The 16,563-nt window shown below is 34.6% G+C and overlaps 1 protein-coding gene across 1 annotated transcript; it reads left to right on the top strand.

Moving 5' to 3' along the window:
* Positions 1 to 14,017: 14,017 nt before the first annotated feature.
* LOC113294792 lies at positions 14,018 to 16,165 on the top strand. The gene is made up of 4 exons (XM_026543170.1): positions 14,018 to 14,046; positions 14,149 to 15,214; positions 15,325 to 15,840; positions 16,109 to 16,165. Exons 1-4 carry the CDS (start codon positions 14,018 to 14,020, stop codon positions 16,163 to 16,165), a joined length of 1,668 nt encoding a protein of 555 aa, XP_026398955.1.
* Positions 16,166 to 16,563: the final 398 nt, after the last annotated feature.

Here is a 16,563-nt window from a genome sequence, read left to right as displayed (position 1 = left end):
ATAATCAATCATTTTTGCAGTTGCTAAACTAATAAACTACATAAATCCCATAAAAACTAAAAAAATAATAAAAACATCAAGATAAACACAAGATAAACTAGATAATATAAATACAAACATAGTAAACAAATAACTTTGTTAAGATGACTAAGAGTAGTATATTCATCAAGTATATGAACCACCAAGAAAGATTAAGCCAACCCCTTTCTACAAGGGCTTGATTTGGAGGCTAAGAATCTTTACACTTGTAAGCTAATCTTATATGATCCAGTACTATGCAAGATTTACATTAATTAAGTTGCATACATTCTAAAGTATCTCTCAATATGAATTTCGATTTGTTTTTTAACTCTAGCCTTATGGGATTTTATATTCACATGCGAATATATATGTAGTGATATTATCCAATATCTTTTATCAACCTTTAAGAGCTTGCGGAGGGAGTTTCACGTTATTATTATGTATCCACATCATACCCATATGACTTTGTGAATTGGGTCTTCTGGTGATGGCACTAGCTTCTTTATCATCACATTTATTCTATTTGTTGGTCAGTGGGAAATTACTGATTCATGTTTTAAATATAAGAAATTGGATTTCAAACTTTAAACCATCAAATCAATGTACTTCTAAAGCTCAAGTTTGGGTTTGTTTTCCTGGTTTGGGTTTGGAATTCTGGAAGGAAAAGATATTATTCACTATATGTAAAGAAATTGGTACACCCATCAAGATTGATACTGCAACTGCAAAGTGTGAAGTTGGTTATTATGCAAATGTTTTAGTGGAGGTGGATTTTTCTCAATCAATTTCCTAACAAAATTTGGATTGGCACTAAATATGGAGGTTTCTTTCAAAATATATCAATTCCTGATTATCCAAAATTCTGTCATACTTGCAAGATTATTGGTCACTTGACTACAAAATGTAGAATTGAAAAGACTAAAACTCATAATGCTGGAAAAGTTCCTCAAAGAACTAAAGCTAGTGAAGACATTCCTCATACTCCTTTTGATATTTGTGATAGATCTGAAATTGAAAATACCCCAACAAAGGTGCAAGCTAGTACTTCAAAATATGTTCACCAGCATCAATCAGAAGAGGATTCAGTTATTTCAAGCATTTAACTCAAGTGACACAGCAAACTACTAATAGTCCAAAAACTATTGTGGTATGAGGAAGGTTTAGTGCATTGGACTCAAATGGGGACAAAGAAGATGATGAAGTGGAAGAAGCTGAAGTAATAGTTGAATTAGCACCACAAAAGTTACTTAAAATAGCTGAGGTTAATGAATTGCAAAATAGTGTTGTTAAATTTGTTGATGCTGGCTCAGGAAAGGTAATAACAGAGCCAATTCCTTTTACTACTTGGTATTCAGTAGTTAAAACATATGCAGAGAAAAGGGATGTCAATGAGGCTGTTAAAACTATCAGTTCAGATAATAATTCTGGTGTGAAGTCTAATAGTCCAGGACAAAAGAATGTCAATGAAGTTGTTAAAAATATTATTCTAGGTAATCCTTCTGGTGAGAAGACTACTAATCCAATGACAAATAAATAAAATTTTAAAAGAAATATTGGTAAGGGAGGTACAAAAAACCTCCAAATCAATGAAGATTCTTTTTTGGAACATAAGGGTCCGTAGAAGAACTAGGGCTCAACAAAAGTTACATTTTTTAGCTAATCAGTTTAATCCAACTTTAGTTTGGATTGTTGAACCAAAAAAAAGTGCTCTTCTTCATTTTGCAGTGAATTGAATCTACCAGGTATGCAATATATGGTAATTCATAATGAAGCTAATAATCATAAAAGTAATATTTGGCTATTTTGGCTATGTTGTTTCCATTACTAGTCAAATGATAACAGTAGCTATAGGTGATGTGCTGGTGTCTGGTGTTCATACTCATGTCAATGTCTGGTGTTCATGCTCATGTCAATGTAGTCCAAAGAAGATACTTATGGTCTGAAATGCAACTCATCAGTGAATTCAAAAAACCTTGGGTTGTATTAGGTGACTTTAATGCAATTATATCTATGGAGGAGAAAGTGGGAGGTAGATCACCTTCCAGAAGATCAATGACTGATTTTAATGATTGTCTCAATTCATGTGAACTATTGCAGGCTCCTAAGACTGGATTAGAATTTTCTTGGTCCAATTGTCAGCAAGGCAGCAAAAGGATCTTATGTAATCTGGATAGAGTTGTGTTTAACATGAAGTGGTTTCAAATGTATGGTGACTTGGGATACAAAGTGGGACTTAGAATTGCTTCAGATCATGCACCATTGTTGGGTGGTTGTGCAAGTATACCAAAGCCAAAAAAAATGCTCTAAGTTTTCAGAAAATATGGTTAGAACATCCTACATTCATGAAAGTGGTGGAAGACAGTTGGGCAGAAGAAGTACATGGTGATGCTCCTCATATTTTCATGAAAAAACTCAAAAATCTAAAAATTATTCCTAAGGAATGGAATTAGAAAGTTTTTGGTGACGTGAAGTTAAAAATTCAAGAAGCAGAAGATAATGTTAAAACAAAATTGTTAAATTCAGATATTAATCCTCATGATGAACAAGCTTTGTAAGAACTGGTTCTAGCTCAAAATGAATTTAATTCAAGGAAAGTGCAGTACAACACAATGATGAAGCAGAAATCCAAAATTAAGTGGGTGAAGGAAGGTTCAACAAATACAAATTTTTTCCATACCAATATCAAAATTAGGCAAACAAGAAATTCTATATTTGAATTGGAAGAGATAATGGTAATTTGGTATCATACCAGAAGAAAATAGCTGACACTTTAGTTGACTTCTTTGGAAAAAGATTTCAATTTCAAGAAGTTGAAGTTAATAAGTCTATTCTTGAAGCAATACCTAAAGTAATAACTGAAAATGATCAATTTATGCTTGAAGTTATTCCAGAGGCAGACGAGATAAAGACAACAGTATTTGAGATGGATGGTGATAGTGCACCTGGACCAGATAGCTTTTCAGGTATGTTTTACAAAGCATGTTGGGAAATTATTCAAACTGATTTTATCAATGATGTGCAATACTGTTGGAGGAGAAAATATATACCAAAAGGTCTCAACTCCAATTTCTTGGTCTTATTACCCAAATGTCAAGGTGCTAAAGAGCCTAATCAGTTTATACCAATTGGTTTGGGTAACTTTAATTTTAAAGTCTTCACTAAAATTATGTCAATGAGAATGGCCAGTCTAATGAATAAGTTAGTTTCTCCTCAACAAGTTGCATATATTAAGGGTAGAAGTATTCATGAACAGGTAATGTTAGCATCTGAATTAGTGAATGAGATGAAGAGGAAAAGAAGAGGAGGTAATGTTAGCTTCAGACTGGATATCTCTCAAGCATATGATTCAATAAGTTGGCTATTTTTGTTTAAAGTCCTTCAACAATATGGTTTTTCTGTAGCTTGGTGTGAATGGTTGAGAGTGCTTTTGGCATCTGCAAAAATTCCTGTTATGGTCGATGGAGGACCAAATGGCTTTTTATCAATGCACAGAGGCTTGAAGCAGGGTGATCCACTTTCTCCCATTCTTTTTGTTTTGGTGGAGAAAGTCTTGAGTAGAGGATTAACAAAGCTAGTGGAGACAAGTAGATTACAACCAATGGTGATGAGGAATGGTATTGCTCCTACACATCTATTATTTGCTGATGACATATTCATCTTCAGTAATGGTTCAAAAAAAAAGTTTACAGAATCTTTTAAAATTAATTGAAGATTATCAAAGATGCTCTGGTCAAATCATTAATAGACTTAAAAGTAAATGCTTTGTTGATGGATGCTCCTTAGTGCAGAAAAATCAGATCTCAAGTATATTACAGATGGAATTAACTTCATTCCATGATAAGTATTTGGGGGTCATTATTCATCCAGGTAGAATTAAAACTGCAACTGACCAATGCTTGAAATGATACAAGAATATTTAGCAGTATGGAAAGAGAAACTTTTGTTTTTTCATGATAGATTGGTATTGATTAAATCTGTTCTTAGCAGTATACCTATCTACAACATGGTTTTATACAAATGGCCATGCTCAGTAATTAAGGAATGTGAGAAGATAATGAGAAATTTCTTGTGGTCAGGTGTTAGAAAAGTAAAGAATATGAAACTATTTCTTGGAGCAGATTTTGCACTCCTTTTGATAAAGGAGGATTGGGCATTAGAAGACTATCTGATGTGAATAAAGCACTATTGATGAAGATGATGTGGAAACTTTTAAATTCTATGGAAGAATGGTTAATGTTCTTTGAAGCAAAATTCAATGATAAGAATGGACAATGGATTTCTCATTGGAAATTGTCTTCTGCTTGGCTTGGTTTAAATTGGTCTCGGCAATCACTTAAGGTTGATGTCAGATGGATTATAGGCAATGGAGAACACACTTCAATGTGGTTTGATACTTGGACTGGAGAATGTCCTCTAATTGATGTCATTGGATTTAATGATTATGTCAAGAACAACCTACATATGAAGGTGAAGGACTTATTACAAAATGGTGAATGGCATATTCCCATTGAATTACAAAATATTATACATTTACCATTACCAATTATAAGTGGTGATCAAGATGAAACTTTCTGGAGTGGTGATATGAAGGGTAAATTTTCTACAGCAGCAGTAGTAAATACTGTCAGACTTAAAGAACCAAAAATTCATTGGCCTTCTCAAATATGGAAGCCTTTTATTCATCCTGGTATTGCAAGTAATGTTTTGAAACTTCAGCAAGAAATCTTTGTAGATGATCAAAAGAGAGTTACTCAAGGTTATTCTATGGTCTCTATGTGTTGTGTCTGCTAACAAGATCAAGATAGCATGGCATATCTTCTATGGTCTTGTAGCTTCAGTTTGAAAATATGGCAATGGCTAGGTAATATCTTTAACTTTTCCATTCCTTCATCCTTTGATAATATTATTCATCTTGCAAAACATCAAAGCCCCATTGTTAAAGAGGTTTGACTCACAACAACATTTTCTACAATGAGAGAACTGTGGTTTCTTAAAAACTGAATTATGTTTGAGAATGCACAGCCAAATGAGAATACCTTTAAGAGTAGAATTTTGACTTAGTTTATTATGGAGGTTGTAAAATGAAGGGGACTAGATGGAGTCAAGACTATGATTCAAATATTCTCAATTTTTTCCATTCGGGTCCTAGGAGCACTAAATTTTCAACTATTAGGGAATGTTCTTGGCTAAGTCCAACAAGAGGATTTGTTCTGTTTTGCTGTGATGGTGTTGCAGCAGGAAATCCTGGTTTTGCAGGATTTGGTATTATAGCAAGAGACCATGAATGTAGAGTTCTTGGGACTTTATCAGAAGGACTGGGAATTGATTGAATTATATAGCTGAGTCCCTGGCTGTTATATGGGTTATTGAATGGGCAGTAAGATTGCAAGTGATAAGATTCTTATAGGATCAGATTCAAAATCAGTGGTTGAAGATTTCAAAAAAGGTGCAGTACCTTGGTGTTTTAAATCAAGATGGCTTAAAGCTAAAAGATTCTTATCTCAAATCCATTATGAACATTGCTATAAGGAAGTTAACTTCTCAGCTGATAGTTTGGCCAAGAAGGGAGTAAGTCTGCAGTTTGGTGAGATTGTGCATCATATTGGAAGACCTGCAAATTTGATTCAAGTTGAAATGCTAGATAGGAAATATTATAGATTATGTTAACTTCTCTGTAATTTCTTTTGTTTTCTGATTTTGTTCTTTATTCCTTGTAAAACATTTCAATCTTTTTGATTAATAAAAACTGATGATTCAGCAAAAAAAAAAAGATTTGATTTGCTGGAAGGGCATGTTATCTTTTCTGCTTGGATGATGCTCTCTAAATAAGTGTCTTGATTGTATTTTTTCAGATATTTCTAGATCAATTTTTGAACCAAGTTATGGTTGTGTCCACAAAATACAAAAAACATAAAATTTATCATTAAGTGTTTCTAAGTTCAATCGCTTCCTAAAACTGTAATATCATTGATTCATAGCAAAAGGTTTAATACTCGGCATAAAATTTTATTTACTATAACATGCAAATAATAAAAGAATCTGAAATTGTTGAGAAGATGTTTACCAACATCCGTAGTCTTCAATTTTTTAGACCCTAAGAGTTCATTACCTCAGTAATCATATATGTTTCCTCTTGTATCTCCAAGATTTTGAGATTATGTATATAAGTAAAACTTAAATAAGAAAAATCAAGAAAGATTTCAAAGTTTAACTCTGAATATTCAGAACAAAATATTTATAACGAAAATTTGGATTCTGATTTAGTTAAATCTTAATGATATAGTTCATTTATTTTAATCTTTACTATTTGGAATGGTAATTATCAAGGGCTTGATTATGGGAACAATTCTGAGAATGTAACCATTAAAACTAATGAAAAATATAGAAAATTTTCTCAATAATAATACTTGATGTGATTTTTATATTTAATTTTAGTACAATGTCGTGTACGAGAAGAAAAAAAAACTAAGATGAAAATCAAGCCCAATCTTGATGTTTTGGTGGTCCATATGCGAAAAAAGATATTGTTACCACTTATTTTACCTGTTTTAATGATTTGTTTTCACATATACCAAATGTAATTTTTTATTTTATGCATTGTCATCGTTATGTGTATACGTTTCATTTTTAAACACGCAGCGACACATACATTCAAGATTTTTCAGCATTATACAATGCAGATTATAAGTAGTTTGGTCTACAAATATTTCGATTGTCTGTAATAGATTCTTAATTAAGAATATCAGTTGGAAAATAAAAATTATGGGAGAACTCCTAGACTTCTTTAATTTTGAATTCTGTAACTTTAATGTAACATAGCCGTCTCTTCCTCTTCCTATATTGGCGAAGTAACATTTAGTTTAATATATGAGGGTTTTCCTTGTTTTTACGAATACAAGGAAATTAACTATTTTCAGTATACAAAGGAATCACTTTAACTTAATTCGTTAGCATTGATGATTAAACAATTAAGATGGATGAACATATGGCTATAAACCCTAACCCTACCTGCCACAAAAGTTTGTTTATTACAACATACCTTATATACATATGGAAATATGTTCTTTAAAGGCCATGTTGTAGTCCATTTATCTAACTAAAACCTTGTTGCTCTCCCATTATTATGAACAGAAGTTATATGCTTATTCAGAAAAGCAGTTGAATTCAGAATGTGCTTCCGTACACTTCTTCCTTGAGGAGATGTATCATTTGTAGGAATAAATACATCCATGTTATTCTTGAACTTCTGCTGAACTAATCTTCTCCGCAATAGCCTTTTCTCTTGAATATCTTCAAATCCACTTAGCTTTTAGGGCCTTACTAGCTCTGTTTTCCTTTTCTCAATAAATCCAACACGTTTTCCTTTTAAAATCAGTCGAATCCCATAAGAAATCTCTCATCAATTTAGTGGCTTCACCTCCACACTTACATACATATTTATCAGTGACAAGAAATAAATGGGAAGACTAAATAAACAACTTTTAATAAGTACCAACCTCCCTTCCTTGTTTAAGAACCTCTTCTTCCACGAAGCTAACTTAACCTTCATTCTTCTAATAACCTCCGTTAAGAAGTCATTACTCATTACGCTTTAGCAGCGGGTTAGTAGGAGTGTAGACAAACTTAGATAGATTAGCAGACCATTGTGTATGGGCCACTCTCCTATTCTCGCTGATCTAAGATCTATTATTAGTGTTTAGTACATCTGATTATGAATTATTTTTAATATTATTTTATAGATTTGATCTTATTTAGGAAACATTTCATCGTTTTTAATAATTTTCTTCGCTATAAAGTTTCTTGTCTTCACTAGTAGAGAAATTTCGTCTGCACTTTTATAGTGTTTCTTTATATAGATTTGTTTGTGATTTGGGTTTTTTGGATACAATTACATCGGCTATTTGAGGGGGGCAAGGTCAAGTTCTCCTTCAACAGAATAATATATTTAAGGTTTTCGGTCTCGCTATACATGAGTTTTTGGGAAAATCATCACTCCTCTCTAATAGGAGTATTTCTTTTTCAAGAACAAAATCAATCAAAATGGTCATAATTATGATTTCGAGTGCCATTCCTACTCCAATATCATTAGTACAAAACAAAGCTAGGCTAAGTTTGCCTGTGTTAGTGGTGGTCAGGATTTGTCCTGGCAAAGATAAATCAAGGGTTGTGGTTCTCCTGACCACCCCCTATAACTCGCACGTGTGGCATTAATTCCAATATCATGAATGAAAAATGAATACTCAAGTCAAGATATGGAATTTCAAATATTATAACGGGGAGGTTCGAACTCATGACCTATTATGTCATAAGATTGGCCTTTAACCAGTGTTCCACCTTGGTTGGAATTAATAGAAAAGATAAATCAATAGTGGTGGTTTGTTCAACTTAAATACACTACGGGAAAAATCATCATTGACGACACAAGATAAGAGTTGCAGTACCCCTACGACAACTCCATTTCATGCATTGTGGAACGGGGGTATTGTAGAAAGTCCAAGTTTTTCTACAATGGTTGACAAGTGTTGTAAAGGGTGATGTGATTCATGGTTCGACAATAGTTTGTCAATGTTGTGATTCTCTTTCGATTTTTTTGATAACCTAACACAACTCTTGCTTGTATTGTAGAAAAATCGTGGACAACATAAGTAGCATATCGTAGAAACATATGCAACAACAATTACCAGTATTATGAATAATATTTGCACAACATTTGTATGAATTGTCGAACTATCTTGGACAACACAAACTTATGTTGTAAAGTAACTGTTTCACAATATCTAGTTTATGTAGTTGAAAACCTTTTCACGATGTCTATTAGTATTGTGAATACTCCTCTCACTACACTTCCTTGAGTTGTATAACTATTCTGAACAACACCTGCTGATGTTGCAAGATTTCATTTTACAATGATTGTGGTATGAAGTAGAAATTGTTAACACAACACTTACTAGTATTGTGAATATTACAGTCAGTACACTTGTTAGCATTGTAGAACATTTGTTTTTACAATTATTGTCATGGGTAGTAGAAATTTTAACACAACACTTATTAGTATTGTGAATATTACAGTTAGTACACTTGTTAGCATTGTAGAAGTACCTTGATACAACTATGTGTAGTAGGACTATCTTGGAAACACATAGTTATGATTGTAAATAAACTATTTTACAATACTTGTGAATAAGATCAAACCCATATTTCAGAATATATATTTCACTTTGTCTACTATTTGTGAAATGTAAAGAAACAACTAGATTAAACTGAAATGTAAATAAACAATTGGATTAAACTGAAAGATTCATTCAAATTAAACCAAACCCAGAGTTAAAGCATTCACATACCAATGTGATATACACAAAACATACAAAAAAGTGGCAGTGATATGTTTGTTACCAAAAGTTAAGTCTCCAAAAAGATCACAGAAGATTAAGAAGTCTATTGGTAGATTATTCTATCTTTGGGCCATGTGATAAAATTTGAAACAACATCATGAACAGTTCTGACTTCTGAAGTAGCTTGGTAGACAAGAGCATCATCCACATAAGAAACCTTCACACATACAGTGTAGGCTCCAAGACCGATTGGTTTTCCATGTATCTGCTTACTTGGATCTGTTTCAGCAATTTCAGCCTCTGCAACCACCTCGTCCTCCTTGTACCAGCTTAACAACTTGCAAACTTGGAATCTCTTTGGCACTTGAACCTCATTTTGTTTCCTGACATGACTTGGAGTGGTATCAGTTGAGTCTCTTTCATTACAGATAACATTTCTGCTAGTGCTAGCCTCATGATTGTTGCTGGGACTTAACATGTGAGAGGGTAAGACTCCATTGCAGACACATTTTGATTTCGTTCCCTATATTAAGACCAATCAGCAGTATGAGGGGCATTATCGAGTTTGAGTTTATCAAGAAAAGGAGACCTAATAAAAGACAAGTTAAATTCTCACCTCTAGCTGCACATCACTCACATCACTCAATGTTTATAGGATTCTTGACACTCTTTAATCATCATCTTATAGTGGGACTGCGCAACAACCTTTTTACGTGTCGCTCCAAAACCAATTCCTTTAAGTCTCCCTTTAGTTTTCTTGTCCTCACCAAAGGCCTTTGCAAGAATATCATCTGTCACGGATGATCCACAATCAGCATGATACTTTTCTCGAGCTTTTTCAAGTTTTTCCTGTGTAAGCGTGTAAAACATCAGATATTTTTGACTTTTTCAAGCACACACAAATAAAAAAAGTAACATGAGAAGATTTCTTACCAAAGCTTCTACAACACCAGGATGTGGTTTCTTTCCTTTGCGCTGTTTATGACCAACTTTCCAGATTATAGCTCTATCAATCTCTTTGGTTGTGTTTTGCTTTTTGCTGCCAAATAAATGTATCAATACATGAGTCATCAAGAATAGCATAACAACATGGTATTATCTCAGAATATTTCTAAGATAAAACTTTGTAGAGAACTTCAAACAATTATATTTTTAACGATGCAATAGCTTTCACATGGTGAATATCAAGACTGTAGAACATACCAATTTCACCTCCAATCGGGCGTAACCTTCTCGACTTATGGTATGTGGGGTGGTGTGTTTTGAACGATTTTCTTGCATTTTATTCTTCTGACCTGAATAGAAAAGTAAAAAAATCATTTGACAGACTTTAAAGTTTTTAATACAAATATATAGGCATTCTATATAATAGAAATTACTTACTCTGAATTCAATAGAGTCTACATGTTTCACAAACTCTTCCCACTCCCTAACTGTCATGGTCCTGGGCATTAACTTCTCCAGCCGTTTCTTTTGTTCTTCCCCTTGTAGCCGATCCAAAGCGTCGAGTACCAAACCAGCTTTCCTTGACCTTGCTTCTCTAAGATAAGTTCCCATCTTGCTGAAATAATAGTCTTTGTAATACTCAGGCACAATGAATCGGTTCTACAAATAAATTTAAATAATTGAATTAGAATACGCTATGAATTAAATAATTGTTGACTATGACTTAAATAATTATTGACGAATGAAAAGAGTTAAAGAGTTATCAATTGCGAACCGAGACTATCTTCCATATGTTTTCTTTGGCTTCATAAGGGACAAGTCTCCAATCCTTGTACGTTAATGGAAGTTTCCGAACAAGCACCCCTAGCACACTGGCAAGTTGCACAGATGGATCACCAATCGGTTGTTCATTAGCGTTGAAGGAAATTGTTCTTTTCGGATCAGCAGAATCTAACTTCAGTGCATACATCTGGGTTGGACCACGTGGAACATATTTTCTTTTCTTCGCTTTTTTCCTTCTTCACCTTCCTCATTATCATCATTACCATTATCATTTTCTTCTTCCAATTCAGGCTCATCACCATTACCATTATCATTCTTCTTCCACATCAGGCTCCACATGATCAGAGTTATCCTCTTCCACACTTCCTCCTCCTCTTCCTCTTCTTCTTCATCTTGAAAATCTGCGAGAGTGTCGTGTGGATCCCTAAGTTGAACATTCAGACATGGGCCTGTGCTGCTTGTGTCAAGTTTCGCTTTACATTCTTTCGCCCCACTCCAGATTTTTCAGTATCTCCTTCAGAGCTTTTTGATTGGGACTTTGTAGTTGTGGTCTGTGAATGTTGAGCACTTTCAGATTGCACATTCTTCTTCCTAGTAGCCTGTCTCTTTGTAGTTGGTGATGACATTTTAGCACTTTCAGGTTGTCGACGACGCTTTGGAGTTGTTGCACATTTAGTTAGAGAAGAAACAACAGCACTTGGTTCTAACTTCTTGTTCCTTTGTGATGATCGCCTACTTCCAGGTGAAAGAGATGGTTCTGCGGACTTGGTTTGAGTCGGGGTTTGCAGCTTTGAAGTGAGTGAAGCACTTTCAGTTGGGGACTGTTGAGTGTTCTGCTTGTTTTTCATCTGCAAAAAGTGTAGCTTAGTTAAAATGAGAAGGTAAGTAGTTTGTTATGAAATTGAGATGAAAAGTCTTTACCTTTATCGCAAACTTCTTGTTCCTTGGTGATGATCGCCTACTTTCAGGTGGAAGGGATGGTTCTGCAGATGGAGAACCTTTATCAGTTTTGGACTGTTTGTTTTTCATCTGCAACAACAATGCATATAGGTTAGTTAAAATGATATGGTGAATAAATTTATTTACACTGAAATTGAGATGAGAAGCCTTTACCTTTATGGCCAACTCCCTGACCAGCTTTTTCTTTATTGTTTCCTTGTTAGTCTTCATTATTGCAGTTATGCCTTGCAAAAATATAATCACAGTGGCTAAACTTCATGCTTTGGCACAAAATATAACAAATCATACACTAAAGAGAATGCTACACCTATCAAATCACAATTCTTACGAATTCTAAATTATACTTCATGCATCACAGTGGCTAAACTTCTGCATTAGTACTCCACATATCTTTGCTACTACAATTATTACACTAAAGCTGTAGTCATGAGCCCATGAAGAGTACCTCCCCATTAACATGATTTTTTATTCCCTGTTGATAATGGGAATCATGGCCATCTAGGGTTCTCTATATTTGCTAATTGAAAGATGGAGAGAGGGATTGGAAATAGGAAGGAAGAAAAGGGGGGATTTTTTGTTATAACACAGAACAAAGACCTAAAAAACTAGAATATGAGCTTCAGAGACAATCATCGAAATGAAAATCATCATAAAAAGACCTAAAATCGAAAATTCCCAAAATTAAATAGGACCCAATACCAATTTCATCATGGAAACAACAAATCCTAAATTGCATGTGAAGATCTGAACATTTATGTGAAGAAAAAAGAAACTCAAAATTACTAAAATAGAAAACTGGAACAAAGAGATTTATTTTCTTAAGATTTGAGAGTATGAGAGATTACCCCTTCGTGAAATCCTTTTCTTGAAAATTTGTCAGGGTTTTCTTCAAAGTTGAAGAGCTCTGAGATTAATAGATAGTTATGGTTTTCTGAAGAGTTTGAGTGATTGAGAGATTGTTAGGGTTTCCTGATGAGAGATTGTTAGGGTTTTCTGATGAGAGATTGTTAGGGTTTTCGGATAAGAGATTGTTAGGGTTAGAGCTTCACAGTTGCAGACATGGCGATAGGTGAGAGATTTTTTTCTTTTTTTTTGGTGAGAGAGTTTTCTTATTTTTGTGAAGAGTGAAGAGAATAATGATTTTGGGCGCATTGTGAAAATACTGGGGGGAATTAACATGGGATAGGACACGTTGCAGTGGTCAAACATTAAATATTGTCTGAAAATTTCTTGGGCAGACACGTGACCAAATTTGGGCGGGACACGTCGAAGCATATAACGTTTCAAATTGTGCATGATATGAGGAAATGTTCTCCTGATTTGTATGATTGATGTTATATAAATTTCATGCGACTGTGTTTAGTGACTTTTCCCTCATACCGCTTGCCGAATAAGAATTGCCTGCTCCAATGTGTTGAATGTCTAGAATTAGTACTCACATATGTAGTTCATTGAAGGGAAGTTGAACTGGATTAACTAGTATTGACATATGTTGTCTAAACAGTGCGAATAGTTTGTTTGAAGGACTTGATTTCAATTTGATTGTCCAGTTTGTCTAAAGCTTTTCCTGTGTAGGATGTAGAGGCACTCTTAGTAGCAAATGGTTATACATGTGGCCTGATGTACTCAATTTAGACGAGGCTGGTTATATTAGTTCGAAATGTATCTATATACATAAAAAACTAAACAAGGTGGCTGTTATATGCTAGCTAAATATTCATATCAGTACCTCACTCTGGAATATGTATTCTCAATCCCCTTTTTGTATATGTAAATATCTTATGATTTGTTAATCCATTGTGGTTACTTATGCTGGTTATCATATTTTGATTGCGCCAGGTGCCATTAATCTTTAATAAATTCAACATTCCAACCAAAGAAGTGGCTCCAGTGTTGGTTGAGAAGGGAAATTGAAAGGTTTTTTTTAACTGGATTGAAGAACTGAACAGATTTGCAGATTCAAGTCATTCAAAATTATGAATAAAGATCGGGTTCATTGGCCAAGGTTAATTTGTTGTTCACTGTAGAATATTACATTCTTTACATTGGTTTTCCCTCTTTTATTGTGTTATTCCGTGATTAATTATTTCGTCGTTCTTTCATGTAGGGGTGATCTTCCATATCAGGAGGCCTTGAAGAATTTCATAGATACCGTTTGTCAGAGACTTGGAAATCCTTCTGAATTCAGTTGTCCTTGTGTTGATTGTAAGAATCTCACTTTCCCACTTCCTCCGAATGAAGTGCATCTTCACTTGCTCAAACGAGGTTGGGATCCTACATACACTGAGTGGGTTTTTCACGGGGAGACTATACACACTTCTACTGATGTACACCAACAGGGAGCAACAATGGGATCATATCATATAGATGCTGTTGTTGAAGCTGATGCACATATCTATCAGGGACATGAACCTGTGCAAGATGAGGGTTTGGAAAACCATGTGGAAGAGGCGGACACACCGTTATATCCTAATTGTAAAACACACACAAAGTTATCCACCACTGTTGAATTGTATAGGCACAAGACAGTAAATGGTTTATCTAGGAAATCTTTTGACGAACTTCTCAAGACAATCGGTTCCTTGTTGCCGCCAGATCATTGCCTTCCTTGCTCAACATATGAAGTGAAAAAGCTGCTGAAATCTTATCAATTGACTTACCAGAAAATACATGCTTGTATTAATGATTGTTGTTTGTTTAGAAAAGATTTGAAAGATGCAGACGAGTGTCCTAAATGTCATTATTCTAGGTGGAAGGCAGACACATCTAACATGGACGATGCTGAAATGATAGACAAGCCGCAAAACAAGATACCGGCGAAGGTGCTTAGGTACTTCCCCATTGTGCCGAGATTGAGAAGATTGTTTCAATCAGCAGCACTGCCTGAGCAGTTGATATGGCATGCGACGAACAAGAGTAAGGATGGGAAGATGCGTCATCCAACAGATTCTTTGGCTTGGAAGCACATAGACAAAAAGTATCCCGAGTTTGCTTCAGATACCCGTAATTTGCGTCTTGGGATTGTTGCTAATGGATTTAATCCATTTGGTGATCTTACGGAAGCCCACAGTTGTTGGCCAATGATGCTCGTGGTTAATAATTTGCCCCCTCAGTTGTGTATGCAAGGTGACAACATAATTCTGAGCATGCTGATTCCAGGAAAAAACAACCGGGTAATGACATTGATGTATACTTGCAGCCCTTGATTGATGATCTTTTTGAGTTGTGGGAGAAAGGGGTGCAGGTATATGATTCGTTTACTAAAACATATTTTAACTTGAAGGCGTTATTAATGTGGACAATAAACGATTTCCCTGCATATGGTAATTTATCTGGATGTACGTATAAAGGGAAGGCAGCCTGTCCTCTTTGCGGTGAAAATACACTTTCAAACTGGTTGGCATTTAGTCGTAAAACTGTCTACTTGAATCATAGGAGATTTCTTCGTCATAATCATCCTCTTCGGCAGAAAAAAGACTGGTTTAATGGAGAGATTGAGAGGAAGGAAAAGCCACCTGTTATGTCTGGTGCTACGGCACTTGAATGTCAGAATAGTATTACAAATGATTTTGGGAAAGAGGAGAAGAACGAGGAGGAGATAAGGAAAAAGAAAGAGCAAAAGAAGAAGAATAAGGGCAAGAGTAGTGCGGCAGCAAGTGCAAATGTGGGTAATTCTAAATGTGGGAAGCGGAAAAGGGATGTTGTTGCTGATGCGGCTATTTCTGGTGCAAGTGATGATGAAACTGAACTTCGGGTGTTTAACAAACGGTCAATATTCTTCGACTTGCCTTACTATAAGGTTAGTTCCATAACTTCAAACTTACTTGTTAATTTTTGGCTATGGGTTCTTCTGCTTTGCACCATGTTAGCCTCTAAACTTCACATTATCAACAAATGCAATCTAAATGGCACACTCGTTCTTTTGATATAGTGTCTGGAAAGTATAATTCATCTGAGTACTTTTCCCAATGTGATAAAGCATCGGCAGCATCAGTTTGATTGCACCATAATTGACACATAATAGTATATTTTCAGTATAATGAGCATTTTGTTTCTGTTTTTTTCAGCATGACATTATAATAGAATTAATTACTTACCTAAGATTCGACAGCATGACATTATAACTTTTACATAGATTAAATTTCTGATCTTTTATTTCTTTATAGAATTAATTACTAATGTTAGGTTTTTCCATCTTCCTAGGATTTATTACTACGGCACAATATTGATGTTATGCATACATAAAAAAATGTTTGCGAGAGTATTATTGGTACCATATTGAATATAAATTCCAAAACAAAAGACGGTCTAAAGTCCCGCAATGATCTGAAGAGTATGTGAATAAGACCAGAATTACATCCAGTAGAGATAAATGGAAAAACGATCCTTCCACCAGCACCATACTGTTTAAATGACAAGGAAAAGGCTATATTGTATAATAGGATGAGAAATTTAAAGGTTCCATATGGTTTTAGTTCTGATCTTAGAAAGCATTTCTCAAAAGATGGTTGCTTAGGTGTTC

Source organism: Papaver somniferum, chromosome 7 (assembly GCF_003573695.1).
Source record: "Papaver somniferum cultivar HN1 chromosome 7, ASM357369v1, whole genome shotgun sequence".
Classification (NCBI taxonomy): Eukaryota; Viridiplantae; Streptophyta; class Magnoliopsida; order Ranunculales; family Papaveraceae; genus Papaver; species Papaver somniferum.
Note: the sequence above shows the minus strand (reverse complement) of the source record. Positions and strands in the feature narration are given on the sequence as shown.

Coding starts and splice junctions, on each gene's coding strand:
- LOC113294792 (XM_026543170.1), top strand. CDS start 14,018: ATGAATAAAGATCGGGTTCATTGGCCAAG. Junction 14,047..14,148: donor GATCGGGTTCATTGGCCAAG/GTTAATTTGTTG, acceptor TCTTTCATGTAG/GGGTGATCTTCCATATCAGG. Junction 15,841..16,108: donor TCGACTTGCCTTACTATAAG/GTTAGTTCCATA, acceptor TGTTTTTTTCAG/CATGACATTATAATAGAATT.